The sequence below is a fragment of the Canis lupus genome, chromosome 16 (assembly GCF_048164855.1).
Source record: "Canis lupus baileyi chromosome 16, mCanLup2.hap1, whole genome shotgun sequence".
Classification (NCBI taxonomy): Eukaryota; Metazoa; Chordata; class Mammalia; order Carnivora; family Canidae; genus Canis; species Canis lupus.
In genome coordinates this window covers 14,413,925-14,434,845 of record NC_132853.1, presented here as the reverse complement: position 1 = coordinate 14,434,845, position 20,921 = coordinate 14,413,925, and the positions used below count along the sequence as shown (strand labels likewise).

The 20,921-nt window shown below is 35.9% G+C and overlaps 1 protein-coding gene across 5 annotated transcripts in view; it reads left to right on the top strand.

Annotated features, from left to right (window-relative positions):
- Window positions 1-20,921, top strand: part of PAFAH1B1 (platelet activating factor acetylhydrolase 1b regulatory subunit 1) — an 82,798-nt gene that overhangs the window by 50,444 nt on the left and 11,433 nt on the right. For all 5 annotated transcript variants that reach the window (XM_072779015.1, XM_072779012.1, XM_072779016.1 and 2 more), the window contains 6 exons: window positions 6,972-7,056; window positions 7,314-7,388; window positions 8,233-8,439; window positions 16,532-16,700; window positions 18,518-18,620; window positions 19,349-19,577. In XM_072779015.1, the coding sequence (XP_072635116.1) occupies window positions 6,972-7,056; window positions 7,314-7,388; window positions 8,233-8,439; window positions 16,532-16,700; window positions 18,518-18,620; window positions 19,349-19,577 (868 nt within the window). The remainder of the gene's footprint in view (window positions 1-6,971; window positions 7,057-7,313; window positions 7,389-8,232; window positions 8,440-16,531; window positions 16,701-18,517; window positions 18,621-19,348; window positions 19,578-20,921) is intronic.

The window sequence follows — 20,921 nt, the reverse complement described above, 5'->3', positions numbered from 1 at the left end:
CTGATGAAAATCAACTCTAGATTAACAACTGGAATTAGCAAACTCTAGAAGTGTCGTTAGGCTGTTAGATCCAAGAGATTCTCTTACCTTACCCTTATTTTAAGTGATAGTGATACACCTTCCCTGGTAGAAGTTCTGCATTCACTAGGTTCAACTATCTCTAATGGCATGAGACTTATTTAAACTTAAGTTCTAAGTTGTTTGCTATATTTCTGTATATGTATTTTGCCCTTTGGTTGTTGTATATTATTATATTAATGCCTTGTGATATCTCTTTCCAAACCTACTCTCATATATCATATTAACCAAGCATTTACCCTCATTAAATAAAAAGAGAGTCTATCCCTGATATTCTCAAAACTTACTGCTGCTCCCCAACTCCAGTGTTTTATATTGCTTATTTGAAACCTTATTGTGGAATGGAAATACTGAGGCCACTTGAGGTTCTGAAACTATGCTTGCTGAAGTAGACAGGGACCTCTTAGTGTCAGGTTCCTTGGGCACCTTTTAGACTTACTTTGACCTCTCTCATGTGTTTGTCACTGCTGTCCATCACCATTTCTTTTTTTTTTTTTTTTTTTTTAAGATTTTATTTATTCATAGAGATGCAGAGAGAGGGAGGCAGAGACACAGGCAGAGGGAGAAGCAGACTCCATGCAGAGAGCCTGACGTGGGACTCTATCCCGGGACTCCCAAGATCATGCCTTGGGCTGCAGGCGGCACTAAACCGCTGTGCCACCGAGGCTGCCCCCATCACCATTTCTTTGAAGCTTCCTTCTCCATTGCTTTGCTGACATCTCTAATTGTCTTTTTTTTTTTTTTTTTTTTACAAAAAAAAAAAGGTTTATTGATTGATTTTAGAGAGCACATGTGCATTAGTTCGGGGAGTGGTAGAGGGAGACAGAAAAAGAGAGAGAATCTCCAGCAGACTCCCTACCAAGGGAGGAGACTGGTGTAGGGTTTGATCTCAGGACCCTGAGATCATGACCTGAGCCAAAAACTAGGAGTCAGATGCTTAACTGACTGAGCCATCCAGACTCTTTGTTCTTAAGTGTTAGTATTTGTCAAGGTTCCATCAGTTATATTCTGGTCTCCTTTTTTTTTTTTTGCCCCTATTATATACCTTCTTCTGAATTGTCTTTCACCACTTATGTGGTTTGAATCACTGCTCCCTGTTTGCTATTTTACCAAATCCCTTTTTTAAAGCCTATCTCAAGCCATGATCTGTATATCTCATTACCTCTTAAGTATCTTTAAATATAGCTACTTCAAGTCAGAAGGTTTAAAACTGAACTTATTATATTCTTATCTCTTTTTCTTCTTCCTCTTTTTTCCCTGTGTTTTCTTTCCATGTGAATGGTACTACAATTCACTAGAAACTTGTGAATTAACTGTGTTTTCCCATCTCTCACGTCTAGTCAATTACCAAAACAAAAGTCTAGTGGTTAAAAGTGTGAGTCATTTTTGGCTTCAAGGGTATGGGTGTAGGGCTTTTTAAAGAGCAGTATAAGTTGGAGTGGTTGGAGTGCCTGGATGGTTCAGTCAGTTAAATGTCTGTCCGCCTTCAGCTCAGATTGTGATCCCAGGGTCCTGGGATTGAGCCCCACATCAGAGAGAAGCCTGCTTCTCTCTCTCCTTCTGCCTGCTGCTTCCTTTGCTTGTGCTTGCTCACTCTCTGTCAAGTAAGTAAATAAAAATCTTTAAGAAAAAACAAAAAAGCAGTATAAATGCTTTTTTTAAAAAATATTTATTTATATATTTTAGAGTTTATGTGCGCTGGAGGTGGGGATTCAGCAGGAGAGGGAGAGAGAGTCTTAAGCAGACTCCACAATGAGCAGAGAGGGTCTGATGTGGGCCTCGATCTCACTACCGTAGATCATGACCTGAGCTGAAACCAAGAGTTGGAATGCTTAACTGACAGTGCCACCCAGGTGCACCCCATTAAAAGTGCATTTTTAAGCACTTACTAAAAAATATATATAGAAATAGAGAAAAATAGAACCACTCTAGTTAAGGAGGGAGGTGCAGAGCTCTCTCTACCTGCCTAGCCAATATGTTCCCCATCTACTCAGTAAATGTTTTTTGGAATTATTATCCTAGATTATTTCACTACTTCCTAGTTTTGTGGCCTTGATAAATCAGTGTGCCAATATGTAATATAGGGGTAATATACTTTTCTACCTACTTTAACTGGATTGTTTTAGGATCAAAAGAGACAGTGAATGTTTTTTAAATTATAACATTTTATGAAAAATATAAATGTGACATACAACTATAATGGGGTGCTGCTTTACACACATTTGGAATCACCTCCATCTTTTTAATTAATTGCATTTGCCACACCACACAGCACAACATCTTTAAAATGCAGATATTGGGGATCCCTGGGTGGCCCAGCGGTTTGGCGCCTGCCTTTGGCCCAGGGCGCGATCCCAGATACCCGGGATCGAATCCCATGTCAGGTTCCCGGTGCATGGAGCCTGCTTCTCCCTCTGCCTGTGTCTCTGCCTCCTCTCTCTCTCTCTGTGACTATCATAAATAAATAAAAATTTGAAAAAAAAATGCAGATATTGAGGGGCCCCTGGGTGGCTCAGTCTGTTGAGTGTCCAACCCTTTATTTTGGCTCAGGTCATGATCTCTAGGTCATGAGATTGAGCCCTCTGTTGGGTTCCACACTTGTCAGGAGTCTGCTTTGGGTCTCTCTTCCTCTGCCCCTCTCCCTGCTCACTGTATGCTCATTGTCTCTCTCAAAAAACTAAAGTCTTTAAAAAAACAAAATGCAGATGTTGGGTTAAGCTACATAGAACTTAGAAATATTGCAGAAGTTTTAAAAATTTAATACCTAGTCAGTCCATTTTTAAAAAATTATTTATTCATGAGAAACACAGACGGAGAGAGAGGCAGAGACACAGGCAGAGGGAAAAGCACGCTCCATGCAGGGAGCCTAAAGTGGGACTCAATCCGGGGTCTCCAGGATCATGCCCCAGGCTGAAGGTGGCGCTAAACCGCTAAGCCACCGGGGCTGCCCTCTAGTCCACTTTTTATAAAAGTTACATAAGCAGAATCAAAGGATAAAAACTTGGGTTTTTTTAAGTCAGTAAATGCTAACCCAAATGTTTGAAAAGTAAAAATGGTAAAGAGATGACATTCACAACTATTGATACGAATATAAATCGGTACAACCCTGGGGAACAAATTTTTAGTAGCTATCAAAATGTCCTAAAAATGTATATAACTTTTTGTCTTTATTCAGGCTACTCTTAAAAAATATTATAAACTTAGGTGGCTCAGCAATTGAGCGTCTGCCTTCGGCCCAGGGCGTGATCCTGGAGTCCTGGGATAGAGTCCTGTGTCGGGCTCCCTGCATGGAGCCTGCTTCTCCCTCTACCTGTGTCTCTGCCTCTCTCCCTTTCTTTTTTTTCTTTTCTTTTCTTTTCTTTTCTTTTCTTTTCTTTTCTTTTCTTTCTTTTCTTTTTTCTTTTCTTTTTTTCTTTTCTTCTCTTTTCTTTTTTCTTTTCTTTTTTCTTTTCTTTTCTTTTCTTTTCTTTTCTTTTCTTTTTTCTTTTCTTTCTTTTCTTTTCTTTTCTTTTCTTCCTCTCCTCTCCTCTCCTCTCCTCTCCTCTCCTCTCCTCTCCTCTCCTCTCCTCTCCTTTCTTCTTTCTTTCTTTCTTTCTTTCTTTCTTTCTTTCTTTCTTTCTTTCTTTCTTTCTTTCTTTCTCTGTCTCTCATGAATAAATAAAATATTAAAAAATAAACAAACAAACAAACTTGGGTGGCTTATAAATAACAGAGATTTATTTCTGAGAAGTCCAGTTTCAAGGCACTAGCAGATTTGCTTCCTGGTTCCATAGTCACTTTTTATAAGGGCACTAATCGCATTCAGGAGGACTCTGCCCTAATGACCTAAGTACCTCCAAAAGCCCCATCTCCAGATACCATATTAGGTTTGAACATAAGAATTGAGGAGGGGGGGATCCCTGGGTGGCGCAGCGGTTTGGCGCCTACCTTTGGCCCAGGGCACGATCCTGGAGACCCGGGATTGAATCCCACGTCAGGCTCCTGGTGCATGGGGCTTGCTTCTCCCTCTGCCTGTGTCTCTGCCTCCCTCTCTCTCTCTCTGTGTGACTATCATAAATAAATAAAAATTAAAAAAAATAGTAATAACAAGCATTGTTTAAAAAAAAAAAAGAATTGAGGAGGGTGGGGGGATGACACACACATATCCAATCTGTAGCATCTTTTGACTCTAATGTAAAGACATGTAAAAGGCTTTATATGAATGTTTATTTGCAGCATTGTGTATAATGGTGAAAAATTATAAACAACCTTAAAATCCAACAGTAGATAATTGCTTAAATAAAATTTGGTACATCTACATCATAGAATATTGTGTCTGAGGGCCACCTGGATGACTCATTCGGCTAAGCATCTACCTTGAGCTCAGATTGTGATCTCAGGGTTCTGGAATGGAGCCTGGCATCCAGCTCCCTGATATACGGGGAGTCTGCTTCTCCCTCTTCCTCTGTCCCCCCCAACTGGTGTGCACACACTCGCTCGCTGTGTGTGTGTGTCTCAAATAAAATCTTTAAAGAATATTGTGTTTGAATATTAATAACTGTGATATCATAGATTACTGACAAGGCAAGATTTTCAAGAAATGGTGAACTAAATGAACGAGTTACTTGATTAAAAAGCCATTTCCTTTATAATGCATACATGGTGATGTGAATTTATGGGCAAAGAACATGGTATGAGAAGATTATACTGAGGGCTTAGCAATGGTAATCTGAAAATGTTGGGACTTTTTTTTTTAATTAAGAGGAATAGTCATTTTGCATTTTTTCCTTTAACTGTTCTTATCTGGAAAAGTACCACCATTTATCTATCTTTATAAAAAATAAGTCCATTAAGATCATAATTGTTATAATTTGTGCATGTATTACGTGTATATATGTATTATCTATTATATGAGCTTCAGTATTGTGAGCTGTGTGCAGCATCTTCAGGCAAAGTTTCAGGCATTAGGGCTTGACCTGAGGGTAAGACTGGAGCTAGGTTAGGAACATTAAATATTTACAAGTACTATATATGATTTGTTTACCCTTGACATTTTTAAAGAAGAAAATAAAGCTAAGAAATAGATATGTCTTTTAACTTCTTTGTTTCCTTTATTATTTGGGGTATTCTAACCAAGGGAAATATACTTTTATTGAAGGCTTGTAACATAGGCTCTGACAACATAGTATTTGATGGAATATTTTGAAAGATCCATTGCCTTCCTATTTTGTATTGTTTTGGAAGGCCCAGGTAAACTACTTGGTGGAAATTAAGATGAAGTAGATTTCAGTTTCATGTAAAGAAGGTACTTATGAATCAAGTTATCCACTAGTGAGAACAGGCCAGAAGGTATAGGCTGTGTGATATGAGCAGGACACAGACACAGATTCAGAATAATAGTAAGAATTTATCTTTCCTCAGCCCCGTGTTCATGAATGTGATGTGCTTGAACCCTGTCTTCCACTAGTTAATGCTTTAATCTGGTATACTAATAATTACCTGGAATAAAAAATGTTTGATGTAATTCCCTATTATCTTCCTCCACTGCTTGTTTTACTTTTAACCTGCTATTTTTTTTTTTTTTTTTTACTTTTAACCTGCTATTGAATTAAACTTGATTCCACCAATTCTACAATATTACTAGAGTGTTTATAAAGCATTGGGTGGGCAGTGGCTTTGAAAGAGTAGTCATAGCAGTATTGTTTGTGGTAGTAAAAGTGTATGTAATGGAATAAAATATTTTTTTAAGGCAGGTTTATGTCTGCTGGTAAAGAATGATGGCTAAAATTGAGTTTATGTGACACTGTGTGTAAGACATTTGTAGTGTGCTGCAGTTTGTTTAAGAAACAAATACTGATTATCTCTAGACTATGCAAGAATGTGTAGGTAGATTGTCTCTGAATATACAAAACACTGATTAAGTACCTCAGGAATGGAATATTGGGAGTCAGTGGTAGAAAAGATATTATATACTTAAAACAGATTTAAATTTTGTTTAACCTTGGATATATGTTAGCTTTCTAGTTATTTAAATTAAAATGTTTTAAAGGAAATCCCAAACTACTATTTCTGTCACAGTGGTACTTAAGGCTCAAGAAAGTTGAGAGACATTGGAATAGGTTGCTTTAGGAGGGAGGTAGCTGATTTTCTCTTTGAAAGATTATGAGAGCATGAAGAGGCACCTGCTAATTCAGCTTTTCTAACCTTCAGGTTCTTTTAATTCTAAATAAATGTCTCATTCTGTGATACTATACTAAGTTATAGCTTGTGTCCTTTTCCACTCTAATGGTTTAAAGTTATCTCTGATATTAAATACTTATTAATTATAATTTATCACAACAATTTTCTGTGCAAATGTAAATTTCAGTTGCTAGTCTGTGAGCATCTGCTAGCATAAGTAGTAAAGTAAGGCAGAATGTAAATATGAACAAAATTGATGATTACTGTCAAATCGATAGCTGTTCTGTAAGCCATATCTTGATCTATAGAGTGCCTGCATCTTGTAAGGTAAACAATACATAAAATCTCAAGAATAATGTTTTAATACTTTGGATATACTATGACAGAACTAGATGTTTTAGAGGCCTTGGGGGAGGGTTTCTTTTTTTGTGAAATACCTGTGTGATTTGGAAGGGAATACTTTTAAAAGAATGTCTTAAGATTTATGAGATTTTAAATATTTAATATAGAAATCAGATTTTGTGGAGCCCCTGGGTGGCTCATTTGGTTGACTTTCCAACTCTTGATTTTGATCTCGAGGTCCTAGGATCAAGCCTAGTCTGCTTGTTCCTCTCCTTCTGCCTCTCCACCCACTTGCATGCGCACACACTCTTTCTCTTTAAAATAAATGAATAAATAAAATTTTTTTTAAAAATCAGATTTTGTTAGAAGTCATTTGAATTTTTTTTTTTCAGAAATCGAGCTATAGCAGATTATCTTCGTTCAAATGGCTATGAAGAGGCATATTCAGTTTTTAAAAAGGAAGCTGAATTAGATATGGTATGTTTGCCTTTTTACAGTTTTTCATAGTATAGTTAATAAGTGGATTTTACTCATGTGTCATTTGTTAACAGTCCTATCAGTTATTCACAAATCTCATCATTTGTTATGTGGTTTACTTTGGCCCTGGGTTTTTACTCCCCTTCCCTTTTTTTTCTATAATCATATATTTAGTAACATTTGGGCTTTAGGTGAAAGGTCTGAATGACTTTGAGCCATTTGTCAAAAGGTTCTCTCTTTTTTTTTTTTTTCTCTAGAATGAAGAATTAGATAAGAAATATGCTGGTCTTTTGGAAAAAAAATGGACATCTGTTATTAGATTACAAAAGAAGGTATCTCCGTCTTCTTTCTTTAAAGTAACTTGTAAAAAAATTAAATAAATAAAGTAACTTGTATTTAGAGTGATTTTTACATAAACTTTCTGAAAATATTAACATCAGTTATTCTGCATGGCCAATAAAAATAATTTTTAATGCATTAAAAAAAATCTTTGACCTAGACAGGTCATTGCTGATACATGCTAACAAATGCAACCCAGATACTGGCTCCAGTGAATCTACAGAACCCTGACTTCACAAAGAATTGATACTGAAAAAACTCATTTGTGCATTTAGATGGGAAGAAAGCATGTAGCCAATATGATGCTGGGGAAAGGGCACTAAAGTGTGCTCTTAGAGAAGTCATTTTCATCTCTGCGCTTTTATTTTTATCTGTGAAATGAAGGCAACAAATATTACTCTGGCCCTAAATTTATACTTTTTTTTTTTTTAATTTATACTTTTAGTAGCCAAAGTTAGAATAAATAACATTGTTATAATGTAAGTTAATCCATAAAAAGCTCTTAGAAAAGTTAACCTAGCACGCAGATGCTCAATAAATGTTAGCTTTATTGCACTGCTCTTCCTCTAATTGATATATATTGAAATTTTTTTTAGTTAAGTAGCTGACACAATCATAGTGAATCTTTTTCATTCCATTTTTGTTATACTAACAAAATTTTGATGATATTATCATATAGATCATTTTTAGTTAAATTTGTTGAATGCTTTGTAAATTACTGAAATTTTTTCAAGTATCCTACATACACAGATGCAAACTAAAGGCAGTTTTTAAACATATCAAATATATTCTTTTTATTGGAATTTATCTGTATATAACTTTGTGTTTCTTCTCAAGGTTATGGAATTAGAATCAAAACTAAATGAAGCAAAAGAAGAATTTACGTCAGGTGGACCCCTTGGTCAGAAACGAGACCCAAAAGAGTGGATTCCCCGTCCACCAGAAAAATATGCATTGAGTGGTCACAGGAGTCCAGTCACTCGAGTAATTTTCCATCCTGTGTTCAGTGTTATGGTCTCTGCTTCAGAGGATGCTACAATTAAGGTAATTTTTTTTTCAAAATTAAAGATGTACAGTACTGTACAAAACTGTTAAAAGCATTAGAGTTAATTAGGTAAAAGAAATTTAAAAATCCTTAAAAAAATCTCTGATTTTTACTGATAAATTTGAGAAAATTGGGTGTCACTAATTTAGTGTTAGACCATGGGTCACCTAGTACTTGAATAATTTTTGTTCTTGGGGAATGAAGATAAAAGTGTGCCTTGCTTTTAAGCAGAGATAATAGATGAAAATACGAGATTACAATACTAGTACTTTAGGGGGTGCATGTATTCTGCAAAAGAATTTTGTAGGGGACTTAACTGAAATTGGATTCTCCTTGATGTATTTTAAATACTAGCTTTGATTCCAAACAGTAGTTCTCCCCAGGAATGTGGGAATGTAGGAGGTTTTCACTTTATAAGCTATCTATTTCTCTCATTTTTGTATTTTTTTACAATAAATTTACACATTTTGATGTTTTATCTTTTAATCCAGAAAAAAAGTTGCTTTTATAATTCCCTTTGATCCAGACATGATACAGTAACGGTTATATATAAACTAACTGCAGAAAGATAAATAAAACCGTTAAAAGGTTTAGATAGGTTTCTCTCTTATTTCAGATTAAGCTCTAGATTTTAAAAAGTTTCATTTATAGAGGTATTACTAAGAAAATGTGAGTAAGTTGCTAAGACCATATGTATCATCATCTAGCAGCAGTCCAATGTAAAAAATACTGGAATGACTTAAATGCAACTCTACTTAATTTGTTTTTCAAATTAAACATTCTGTTCTGTTTTCCTTATATGGTTTCTTTAGTTTCTAAATCAGCAGCTTCCTTCCATCCCATGGGATGGGCTGCAGAGAAATTGGAAGAGAATCTTAAAATCTTATGTGTACTATAGAGTCTGAAATGATTACATGCCAAATAGATTAATCATTGCTGTTTTTCAAATATATGTAGACATATATTTAAATTATTGATTTCATGATAGTCTTGTGTACTGTAAAACTTTACTGCTGTCATGAGGCATAAGGGTGACTAGGTTAAAAACCCAGTCCTTTTTTTTTTTTTTTTTTTTAAGATTTTATTTATTTATTCATGAGAGGCACAGAAAGAGGCAGAGACACAGGCAGAGGGAGAAGTAGGCTCCATGCAGGAAGCCCGATGTTGGACTCGATCCCGGGTCTCCAAGATCAGGCCCTGGGCTGAAGGCGGCACTAAACTGCTGAGCCACCCAGGCTGCCCCAAAACCTAGTCTTAATTACTGATTTTGCAGCAGTGGTATAAGAATAAGCAAAACTGTAAATGTCCCATCTTAAAATGTATCTAACTGAGTGAACTTTAAAATATTACAGATTGGGGCCCCTGGCTGGCTCAGGCAGTAGAGTATGCAACTCTTGATCTCAGGATCATGAGTTCAAGCTCCATGTAGGGTGTGCAGCCTACTTAAAAAGAAAACCAGAATGTTCAAATTGGAAGTTTTTAAATTTGTGTGTATAACAATTATGCCACATAGCTCAGCAACTACTTAATAGTTCTACTTCCATTTACTCTTAATGTGCACGTGGCTTTTTCATTAATGAAAAGCATTGTATTTAGTTTTGTATTTTTTTTTTGTTAAATTTATTTTAGAAATAGGTTTCTTTGTTTCTTTTCTTTTTTTTTAAAAGATTCTATTTATTTATTCCTGAGACACACACACACACACACACACACACACACACACACACACACACACACAGAGGCAGAGACACAGGCAGAGGGAGAAGCAGTCTCCATGCAGGGAGCCCGACGTGGGACTCGATCCCAGGTCTCCAGGATCATGCCCTGGGCTGAAGGCGGTGCTAAACCACTGAGCCACTAGGGCTGCCCAGTTTCTTTGTTTCTGATGAATCATTTTTAATGATTTTAAGCTAGTTGTTTTTTTTATATGTGAAGGCAATATAGTTGGATAGTTAATATTCTTGGTTCAAGTCCTGACCCCATCACTCAAAATTAATGTGATCATGGGCAAATTACAACTTTTTATGCTTCTCTTTCCTTGTCTATAAAATGAAGATAATTAATACTTATCTCATAGGGCTTTTGGTAGGATTAAATAAGTTAATATGTAGAAACTGCTTAAAATAGTACTGACCAGATATTAAAGGAGTACTTGGTGCCAGCTGTTTTTCAGTACCATGAATTTTCCTTTTTTTTTTTTTTTTTTTTTTTATTTATGATAGTCACAGAGAGAGAGAGAGAGAGGCAGAGACACAGGCAGAGGGAGAAGCAGGCTCCATGCACAGGGAGCCCGATGTGGGATTCGATCCCGGGTCTCCAGGATCGCGCCCTGGGCCAAAGGCAGGCGCCAAACCGCTGCGCCACCCAGGGATCCCATGAATTTTCCTTTTTTATGTCATTTCCAGTCATCTACTATCATAAATAATGTTCAATTCATTCTTATGCATAAAGCTTTCTTTTCTCAATAAATTACTTCTATGAATATTTTGTGGAATGGAAAAAAAATCGTTTTTCTACTCTTCTTCCATACTTTTGCTTCTCAGTTGTGGTAAAACCTAGGATCTACTTTCCAAAAAAACCCAACATAGAGCATAGAATTTTTTGTGTAATTTTGTGACTATCTTGGACAAAGTACATGATATATTTAAGGCTCAATTTTCTCATTTTTTTGGGAAGAAAGATGAAAAATTTTTATGTTATTAAGATTGTTTTGCTTAAAATTAAGTAATGTGTACATATATAGTGCCTGACAGATATAGGTAGTTGGTAAGGGCCTAGTAGAATATAGCTAATGTTATAATTAACAATAACAAAAATTTTTATTACATTATTTCCCTTGTGTATTTGGTAAATAAAACATTTATTCCTTTTAGAGTAATTCATTTATATCATCAGTCTTTAAACTTTAATAATTTAGGGAAAATGTAGGATAGATAATTGGAATGGTTCATAATGGTATTTTTAATTGCATCATTTAAATTTTTTAAATGTTCTTTTTCTTCTTCTTCTTCCTTCTTTTTTTTTTTTTTTTTTTTTTAAAGATTTTGTTTTTACATGATGTCCACACCCAGCGTGGGGCTTGAACCCACAATCTGGAGATCAAGAATTGTACATTCCACCGACTGAGCCAGCCAGGCACCCCTTGAAATTTTTTTTTTTTTTTAAGATTTTATTTATTTATTCATGAAAGACACAGACAGAGGCAGAGACACAGGCAGAGGGAGAAGCAGGCTCCCTGCAGGGAGCCTGACACAGGACTCCATCCCAGGTCTCCAGGATCATGCCCAGAGCTGAAGGTGGCGCTAAACCACTGGGCCACCAGGGCTGCCCTGAAATGTTATTTCTTTCTTTTCTTTTCTTTTCTTTTCTTTTAAGATTTTATTTATTTATTCATGAGAGACAGAGAGAGACACACACACAGGCAGAGGGCAAAGCAAGCTCCATGCGGGGAGCCTGACATGGGACTCGATCCCGGGTCTCCAGGATCATGCCCTGGGCTGAAGACGATGCAAAACCGCTGAACCACCCGGGCTGCCCTGAAATGTTATTTCTGATTGCCATGTAGAACTATTCTTAAATATTTTAAAAAATGAACAACAATCAAAACTGAAAAATGCATTCAACTAACAGAGCAGATGAAGGGCTGCCAACTTTTTATAAAGAGTTCAAAACAGGGGCACTTGGGCGGTTTAGTCAGTTAAGTGTCTGCATTGGCTCAGGTCATGATCTCAGGGTCCTGGGATTGAGACCTATGTCCGGCTCTCTGCTCAGCAAGGAGTCAGCTTCTTCCTCACTCTGTCTCTCAAATAAATAAAAAGTTCAAAACAAATATGAAAAACAGTAATCATCTCAATAGAAAATTGAACTGTGGGATATGAACAGACCATTCATAGAAGAGAGAAAAATGACTAACCAGTAACACAAGTTTTGGCTTTGCTACTAATAGTAGAAAATATATTAATATTGTATCTCAAATCTGTCATCAGTATATTTTACTTTTTAGATGAGAATTCCCAGTGGTGATCAGAATTTATAAAGCAGGCATTTTCATTACATTAAATATAATCTTATGAGAGAAAAATTCAGCAGAATGTATGAAGAGCTTAAAAAGTCTGTACTTTTGAGTTCAAGCCCCACATTGGGTGTAGAGATTACTTAAAAATAAAACCCAACAACACATGTTTGCAAATTCTAATGGCATGGAAAAATACTTATGGTGAGAAGCAGAGGAGAAATGGGATAGTGAAGTACACAGAGTCATTATACTTAAAAACATTATACTTAAAATGGAAAAACCATGTCTTTGGTAGGATAGTGGATTTTTTTTTATTGCCCTTGCTATACATTATAGTTTATTATTTTTATATAATCATGTGGAAGTAAAAGAAAAAAATTAATTTTTATTTATTCTTGATGTTTACAGACTAACACTAAAATACCTTGTTTGCTTATCATTTATGAAGAGACCATTTTCTGGGTATACTTATTTTAGAGAAAATGTTACAGTGTTATTTGACGAATGCATGGAAAGTTAACTGAAACTGAATTGCAAGATCACACCTTATTTATTTTTATTATGTAAGATATTCATCTACAACCTTGGTGTCATTAGATACTAAATGAGGGGGAGCCCTGGGTGGCTCAGCGGTTTAGTGCCTGCCTTCAGCCCAGGGCATAATCCTGGAGTCCCAGGATAGAGTCCCGCATCCGGCTTCCTGCATGGAGCCTGCTTCTCCCTCTGCCTGTGTCTCTGCCTCTCTCTGTCTGTGTCTCTCGTGAATAAATAAATAAAATCTTTAAAAAAAAAAATTCTCAAAAAAAAAAAAAAACCCATTGTCCAGTATTATACCATTCATGAACACATACGCAAAATCCTTAACAAATTATAAGCAAATTAAATGCAGCAATTTATAAAAAGGTTAATTAAAGTAGGGTTTATCCCAGAGTGCAGGAATGGTTCCTGATTTCCAAGACTGGAAAATCAATCAGCGTGATACAGCACATCAATAAAAAAACATAATAGGTTCAGAAAAAGTATCTGACAAAATTCCAGCGTTCATTCAAGATCAGAGCTCTAAGTAAGCTAGGAAGGGAGCGTCATTAAGCTGATAGAAGGTTAAAAATATCTGAGCATAATAATTAATGGTGGAAAACAATGCTTTCCCCCTGAGATCAGGAACCAAGGCCAGGATGTTCAATCTCAATCACTTAAACTAATGTTTGTAAAAGAGTACCTTAAAAAAAAAAAAAAAAAAGTACCTTGTCAGTGCAGTAAGGCAGAAAAAGAAATAAAAGATATGTCAATTGGAAAGAAAGAAATTAAACTGTCTCTTCTTGGAGACAACATGATCATCTATGTAGAAAACTCAGAGAATCTATAAAAAAGCTGCCAGAACTATGGCTGAATGTAACAGAATCTCTTAAATATAAGGGTTATAGGGTTAATAAACAAAGGGTCATTGTATTTCTATAAAGTAGCAATGAATAATTTGAAAATTGAAATTTTAAAACGCAACTTGGAAAATAAATAAAAATAAAATGCAACTTGGTCGTATCAAAAAACCTCAGTAAAAAAAAAAAAAAACAGTATTTCAGGATAAATCTAATAAAATAGATGCGAAATTAGAAATCACTTCTGTGGGGGCACCTGAGCGGCTCAGTGGTTGGACTTCTCCCTTCAGCTCAGATTGTGATCCTGGGGTTCTGGAATCGAGTCCTGCAATTGGGGTCCCCACAGGGAGTCTGCTTATCCCTCTTGTCTGTGTTTCTGCCTCTCTCTGTGTGTGTCTCATGAATAAATAAACATTTTTTTGAAATATATGTTTTTAATTTATTTATTCATAAGAGAGACAGAGGGAGAAAGAGAAGCAGAGACACAGGCAGAGGGAGAAGCAGGTTCCAGGCAGGGATCCCGACATGGGACTCGATCCCGGGACTCCAGGATCATGCCCTAGGCCGAAGGCAGGCACTAAACCACTGAGCCACCCAGGGATCCCCCCCACCTTTTTTGTTGTTTTGTTTTGTTTGTTTTTTGTTTTTGGAATAAATAAAATCTTTAAAAAAAGATCACTTCTATTAAGAAGTACTTGACTATATGGTAAAAAATCTTTATATTGAGTTGGGTATGTACATTTTCTGTAAAGGAAATGTTTTTTAGAAGATGGTTTAGGGCAGCCCCGGTGGCTCAGCGGTTTAGCGCCGCCTTGGGCTTGGGGTGTGATCCTGGAGACCCGGGATCAGGTCCCACGTCGGGCTCCCTGCATGGAGCCTTCTTCTTCTGCCTGTGTCTCTGCCTCTCTCTCTCTCTCTCTCTCTCTGTCTGTCATGAATAAATAAATAAAATCTTTAAAAAAAAAAATAGAACATGGTTTATTTTTCTTAGGTGAGTTTTTATATAGTTGTGATCACATGTAATTTTGTGTTCTTTTTTACGTAATATTACATTATTGTATTATATGTGTCACATGTTCCTTATATTTGCAAATCTCATTATATCTACTTAAACATTTTCTTAATGTTGGATATTTAGATTGTTTCCAAGTTTTGTTTTTTTTTTTTTCATTTTATTTATTTATTTTTAAAAGATTTTATTTATTCACTCATGAGAGAGAGGGGCAGACACAGGTAGAGGGAGAAGCAGGCTCCATGCAGGGAGCCCAACACGGAATTCGATCCCGGGTCTCCAGGATCAGGCCCTGGGCTGAAGACAGCACCAAACTGCTAAGCCACCGGGGCTGCCCTGTTTCCAAGTTTTTAAAATGCATTTTTAAGTTTCTTTAAATTGGTTGATATATATCCTACTACAGATGAATTTGAACCTATCGTAGGAAGAATGGAACCAGTCTTTTGATTTTAGAGCTTATAATTGGTATCAGGAAAGATTGAACTTCAGAGTAGCATTTGACTACCAGAGAGAAAGTTTTGTTTCTAATATTTATTCTTTTTTTTTTTAAGATTTTATTTATTTATTCATGAGAGACACACAGAGAGACATAGGCAGAGAGAGAAGCAGGCTCCATGCAGGGAGCCCGATGTGGACCTTGATCCTGGGACTCCAGGATCACTCCCTGGGCCAAAGGCAGATGCTCAACCGCTGAGCCACCCAGGCGTCCCCCTAGTCTTTCTTTTTAAATAAAGATTTTATTTACCTATTTATTTACTTATTTGAAAGAGAGAATGAGAGAGATCATGATCAAGGGGAGGAGCAGAGGGAGAGAGACAAGCAAACTCTGTGCTGAGCATGGAGCCCAATGTAGGGCTCGATCCCACAACCCCAGTATCACAACTGGAGCAGAAATCAAGAATCAGATTCTTAACTGACTGAGCCACTCAGGCACCCCTAATGTTTATTCTTGAAAGTTTATTATGTCTATTATCTTTTTAAAAAATATATTTATTTATTCATGAGACACACAGAGAGAGAAGCAGAGACACAGGCAGAGGGAGAAATAGGCTGCATGCAGGGAGCCCGACGGTGGGACTCGATCCTGGGTCTCCAGGATCACACCCTGGGTCGAAGGCGGCGCTAAACCGCTGAGCCATGGGGGCTGCCCTATTACATCTATTATCTTGAAAGAATTCTCATGTGTCAGTGACTTCCCATTTTTGCATCAAAATGATCTTTGCTTTTGTTAATCTACTCCTGGACAATAATATCTTGTGAAGTCTATCTTTGCCTCTTAGACATCTGAGCACTGCTTGTCTATTATAATTGAGTGCTCTTTATTGTCCTCTAATATTTTACATAGAGATGCCTGTCATAACCACCCCCAAAATTTTTGTCCTTAAATTTACTTGTTTACACGTCTGTTGGTCTCCTGTAAGCCTGGGAAGGGACTTTGTCTTTTGGCTTTATATACCTACTCACTGGCACAATTACGTTTATGGTAGATAATGTGGTACTAGAAGTCTGTTTTAAAAATTATAACTTCAGTTTTCTCTGTAAAAAAAGACCAGTTTATATTTGAAGATGCGTTCTATTTCTAAGACAGTTACTCTTTGTCATTTGCTCATGCTGGTCTCCTGAGTACTAACATGAAATGAGAAAGAAGGGATGGGTTGATGTGAACTAACTTTCTGAAATCTTGACAGGTGTGGGATTATGAGACTGGAGATTTTGAGCGAACTCTTAAGGGGCATACAGATTCTGTACAGGATATTTCATTTGACCACAGTGGCAAGCTTCTGGCTTCCTGTTCTGCCGATATGACCATTAAACTATGGGATTTTCAGGGCTTTGAATGCATCAGAACCATGCACGGTAAGGTATAGAGGATAGTATTTTGATAGTGATTTGTAACATGACATTCCAGAGAAAAGAATATTGTTTTTTAATAATATACAGTTTCCCTATATGCATTTCTTTTTTTTTTTTTTCCTATATGCATTTCTTAATTGTATCAGTGGAAGAATGTATGATGTAGATAGCTCATGGATAAGATAAGCCCACAGTAGTTGAGAGTTGTTTCAATTATGAGGTTTTATCTCCTAGTACTGGTTTATATAAAATACTTAATTCATTTTCAGGAATATTTTTGGATAAGAAAAACTGCGGGGACGTCTGTCTTCAAGAAAGAAAGAAAATGAAGTTATTGGGGATTGTTTTGTTTTTCATTTTTCTCACTTGGGAAACTGAAGTCCAGAGAGAATAGGTATAATGAAAGCTGGAACCTAGCATTTCTTGCTCATGTTAGGATGTTCCACGTATCTCAATGTTAGGTGGTTTTCCTGGGTCTTGTCATAGACTGTTCTCAGGCGGTTTGGCTTTGTGGAAAGGACATGGGCTTTGGAATCAAATATCTGGGTTTAAATTCTTACTTGTTTACTTGTAGCTTTGGGAAATTTCAACAACTCACCTGCAAGATAGAAGTAATAATAATACTTATCATAGAATTGTTGTAAGGATAAAATGGAATTGTATACATGAATCATCTTGGTTTAGTACCTAGCACATAAAAGGTGTTCACTAAGGATTTTTGTTTTCTTTAAACATGATATAATTTGAATGTTTGGATAAGGAATAAGATACATAAGGAACACATGCTGTGTTGGTAATAAGAGGTTTTTTAAAATAGATAATGTAGTGATATAAGCTATGTGATTACATAGAAAGTATAATTTGAAGAGTGTTTTCCCCTCAAATTAAATGGGAATCTTGCCAGTTAAAGGAATTCTTTCATAAAAGAATTGAATCCTTTCATAAAATCTAGTGTTTGTGTTTCTTTGAGTAGCCTGTATCTTGTTGCTTTGACTTTAATAAGAAGGGGAGTGGGAGATAATAGGGTTTCAGATATGGAATGAGTAGGTCAAGGGAATAAAAGGCACAGCATAAAGAATATAGCTAATGATGTTCTAATGGCGTATGGTGGCAGATGGCAGCACAGCGTGTAATGTATATACTTGTGGAATCACTGTGTTGTATACCTGAAACTAATGTAACACACCGTGTGACAACTATACTCAAAACTTAAAAAAAAAATGTTCTTTCCAACCTTTGTATATTCCTTAAAATAATATATATGAGGATTCTTTAGGGCTTTTTCCATAAAGAATACCTAATTAGAAACGTGAATAATGCATATAGACTAATGCATTTTTTTTTTACCCCCAGGGATATCAACAACAAAAATGAAATTTTCAACCACTATTTTAAATATGGAACCACATCTTCATTTTTCTTATTCTTCTGTTTAGCTTTGTAAATCTTATTTCCAACCTATATCTTAGGATATCAACCATGGAAATTATGTTTCTAGTATTCATACATAAACATTAAGCATATTATTAGTATATTCAAATGCTGATGATATGCCTTGTGATGTTAAAACAGTTGTATAGGTTGAAATTTAATCATAAATTGAGCCAGCTACTTATTTCATTATGGATTATTTTATTAAGTTGCTAATTCTTTAACTTTTTTGTGTGTAAATCCAAGTTTCTTATCAAATTTATATAAAACCCAGTGTGTGTAAAGTTGCTGCAGTATTTGAAATCCGATGGTGAAATCTCTTGGTAAACTGAGGTTTAGTTGCTCTTGGTGATATATCACTTAATACGTTGCTGTGTTGTGTGTTTTAGGCCATGACCACAATGTTTCTTCAGTAGCCATCATGCCCAATGGAGATCATATAGTGTCTGCCTCAAGGGATAAAACTATAAAAATGTGGGAAGTGCAAACTGGGTGAGTAGGTTTAGTTGAAAAGGTGTCAGCTAAAGAGATATTAAACAAACAACCAAAATGTATTGTGAACCAGTTATTTAGACTTTAACCCAGAATGGTCATGGTGCCGGTTGTGTCATATACTTTAAAACAAGGATTTAATCTCTAAATGTTTCCCAAAAAGGAACAGGGAAATTAAAAAAGAAACTTCCATGTTCTTGAGAGCCATTTTCTATTCAATGGCTAATTTCTTTGTGGTCTTCTTTTAAGGTGATTTCTCTGGGTTGAAATAAAAAGTAAATAATATATATGCAGATATTCCCTTATTAGGCTGAATTTGATTGTGGTTAGAATGACCCAATTTTTAATATAAAACCTTAACCTACTACTGGTTTTACCCAAATTAGTAGAGTGTACCTTTTTCCCAACAAAGCTATAAATATTTTTGTTAGTGTGTGTGTGTGTTTAGTTTTGAAAGATTTTCTCTCTATATTTTACCTTCTCGGATGTGTTGATTGGTTAGCTCCTTAATGATACTCCTATCAGTATATTTCAATTGATGTTTGATTTTCCAGCCTTTCCCCATCTTTTATTAACCAAGAATGTACATTTATTCTGTTGACTTGTATATGATTACTCTAACTTGTTGCCAACCTCTTCATTCCAATGCATAGCTAGTTTTATATTGCTTCTGGGAAATGTCCCAACGATTGCCATTCATGATGTAAATTTATTACTTATTTTGACAGCTACTGTGTGAAGACATTCACAGGACACAGAGAATGGGTACGTATGGTGCGGCCAAATCAGGATGGCACTCTGATAGCCAGCTGTTCCAATGATCAGACTGTGCGTGTATGGGTCGTAGCAACAAAGGAATGCAAGGCTGAACTTCGAGAACATGAGCATGTGGTAGAATGTATTTCCTGGGCTCCTGAAAGCTCATATTCTTCCATCTCTGAAGCAACAGGATCTGAGGTATGTGATTTTATATGTTATTTCATGATTTTATTGTTGATATAAGAACTTAGATAACTTTTCTGATTCTTGGTTTCAGGGCAATTAATGCATTGACAAATCTGCATCCCAAAATTCTGAATCTAGAAACTCTTTACTCTTTCAAAACTTGCAAAAGTATTTATATTTTTTAACCAATGGTTATTATTGTTGTCCGCTGACTCTTGATTTGTGCTGGGGATAATTCTCTTGAAGAGTAAAAATGGTCATTAAATTTATCAGAAATTCTCTTGAAGAGTAAAAATGGTCATTAAATTTATCAGAAATTCCATTGTTAGTATACCAATGCAAAGTAAAACTCATGGGAGAGGTTAAAGTTATCTTTTAGAAGAATAGCCTTTAATGAGTGTAATTCTTTTATTTGTAAATTAATGGTGGAATGCAGTTCATTACTTAAATATTTGTTTTTAACAAAAGCTATTTCATATGGAGTCCTCTTAATACTCTTGAACACTAGAAGCACTAGCTGAATCTGGAGTTTTATTTGTTTAAGTTTTTATCTTAATTGCCTGGTGCTCATCACAAGTTCACTCCTGAATGCCCATCACCTATTTCACCAATCCTCCCAACCCTTCTTCTTTCTGGTAACCATCAGTTTGTTCTCTAAAGCTAAGAGTCTGTTTCTTGGTTTGTCCCTTTCCTTTTTTTTTTTTCCCTTTGCTTGCTTATTTCTCTTAAACTCCATATGCAAGTGAAATGTACAGTATTTGCCTTTGACTTATTTCACTATGCTGTTCTGACTTACTATACTCTCTAGCTCTATCCGTGTTGTTGCAAACAGCAAGATTTCATTCTCTTTATATTTTTTAGGGATTAATAATATTCCTGTGTGTGTGTGTGAGAGAGAGAGAGAGAGAGAGAGAGATCTTTAGCCATTCATCAGTTGATGGATACTTGGATTGCTTCCATATCTTGGCTTTTGTAAATAATGCCGCTATAAATAAGGGTACATGTATCCCTTAGAATTAGTGTGGGTATTTTTTGTGGGTTTTTTTGTTTTTGTTTTTGTTTTGTTTTTGTTTTTTAATTCTTTGGGTAAATACCCAGTAGACCAGTTACTGGATCATGGAGTAGTTCTTTTTTTAACTTTCTGGGGAACCACCATACTGTTTTCCACAATGGCTACATTAGTTTGCATTCTCACCCACCCCTTTCTCCACATCCTCACCAACACCTGTTTCTTATTTTTTTTTTATATATTTTTTTTCTTTATTTATTTATGATAGTCACACACAGAGAGAGAGAGAGGCAGAGACACAGGCAGAGGGAGGAGGCTCCATGCACTGGGAGCCCAACATGGGATTC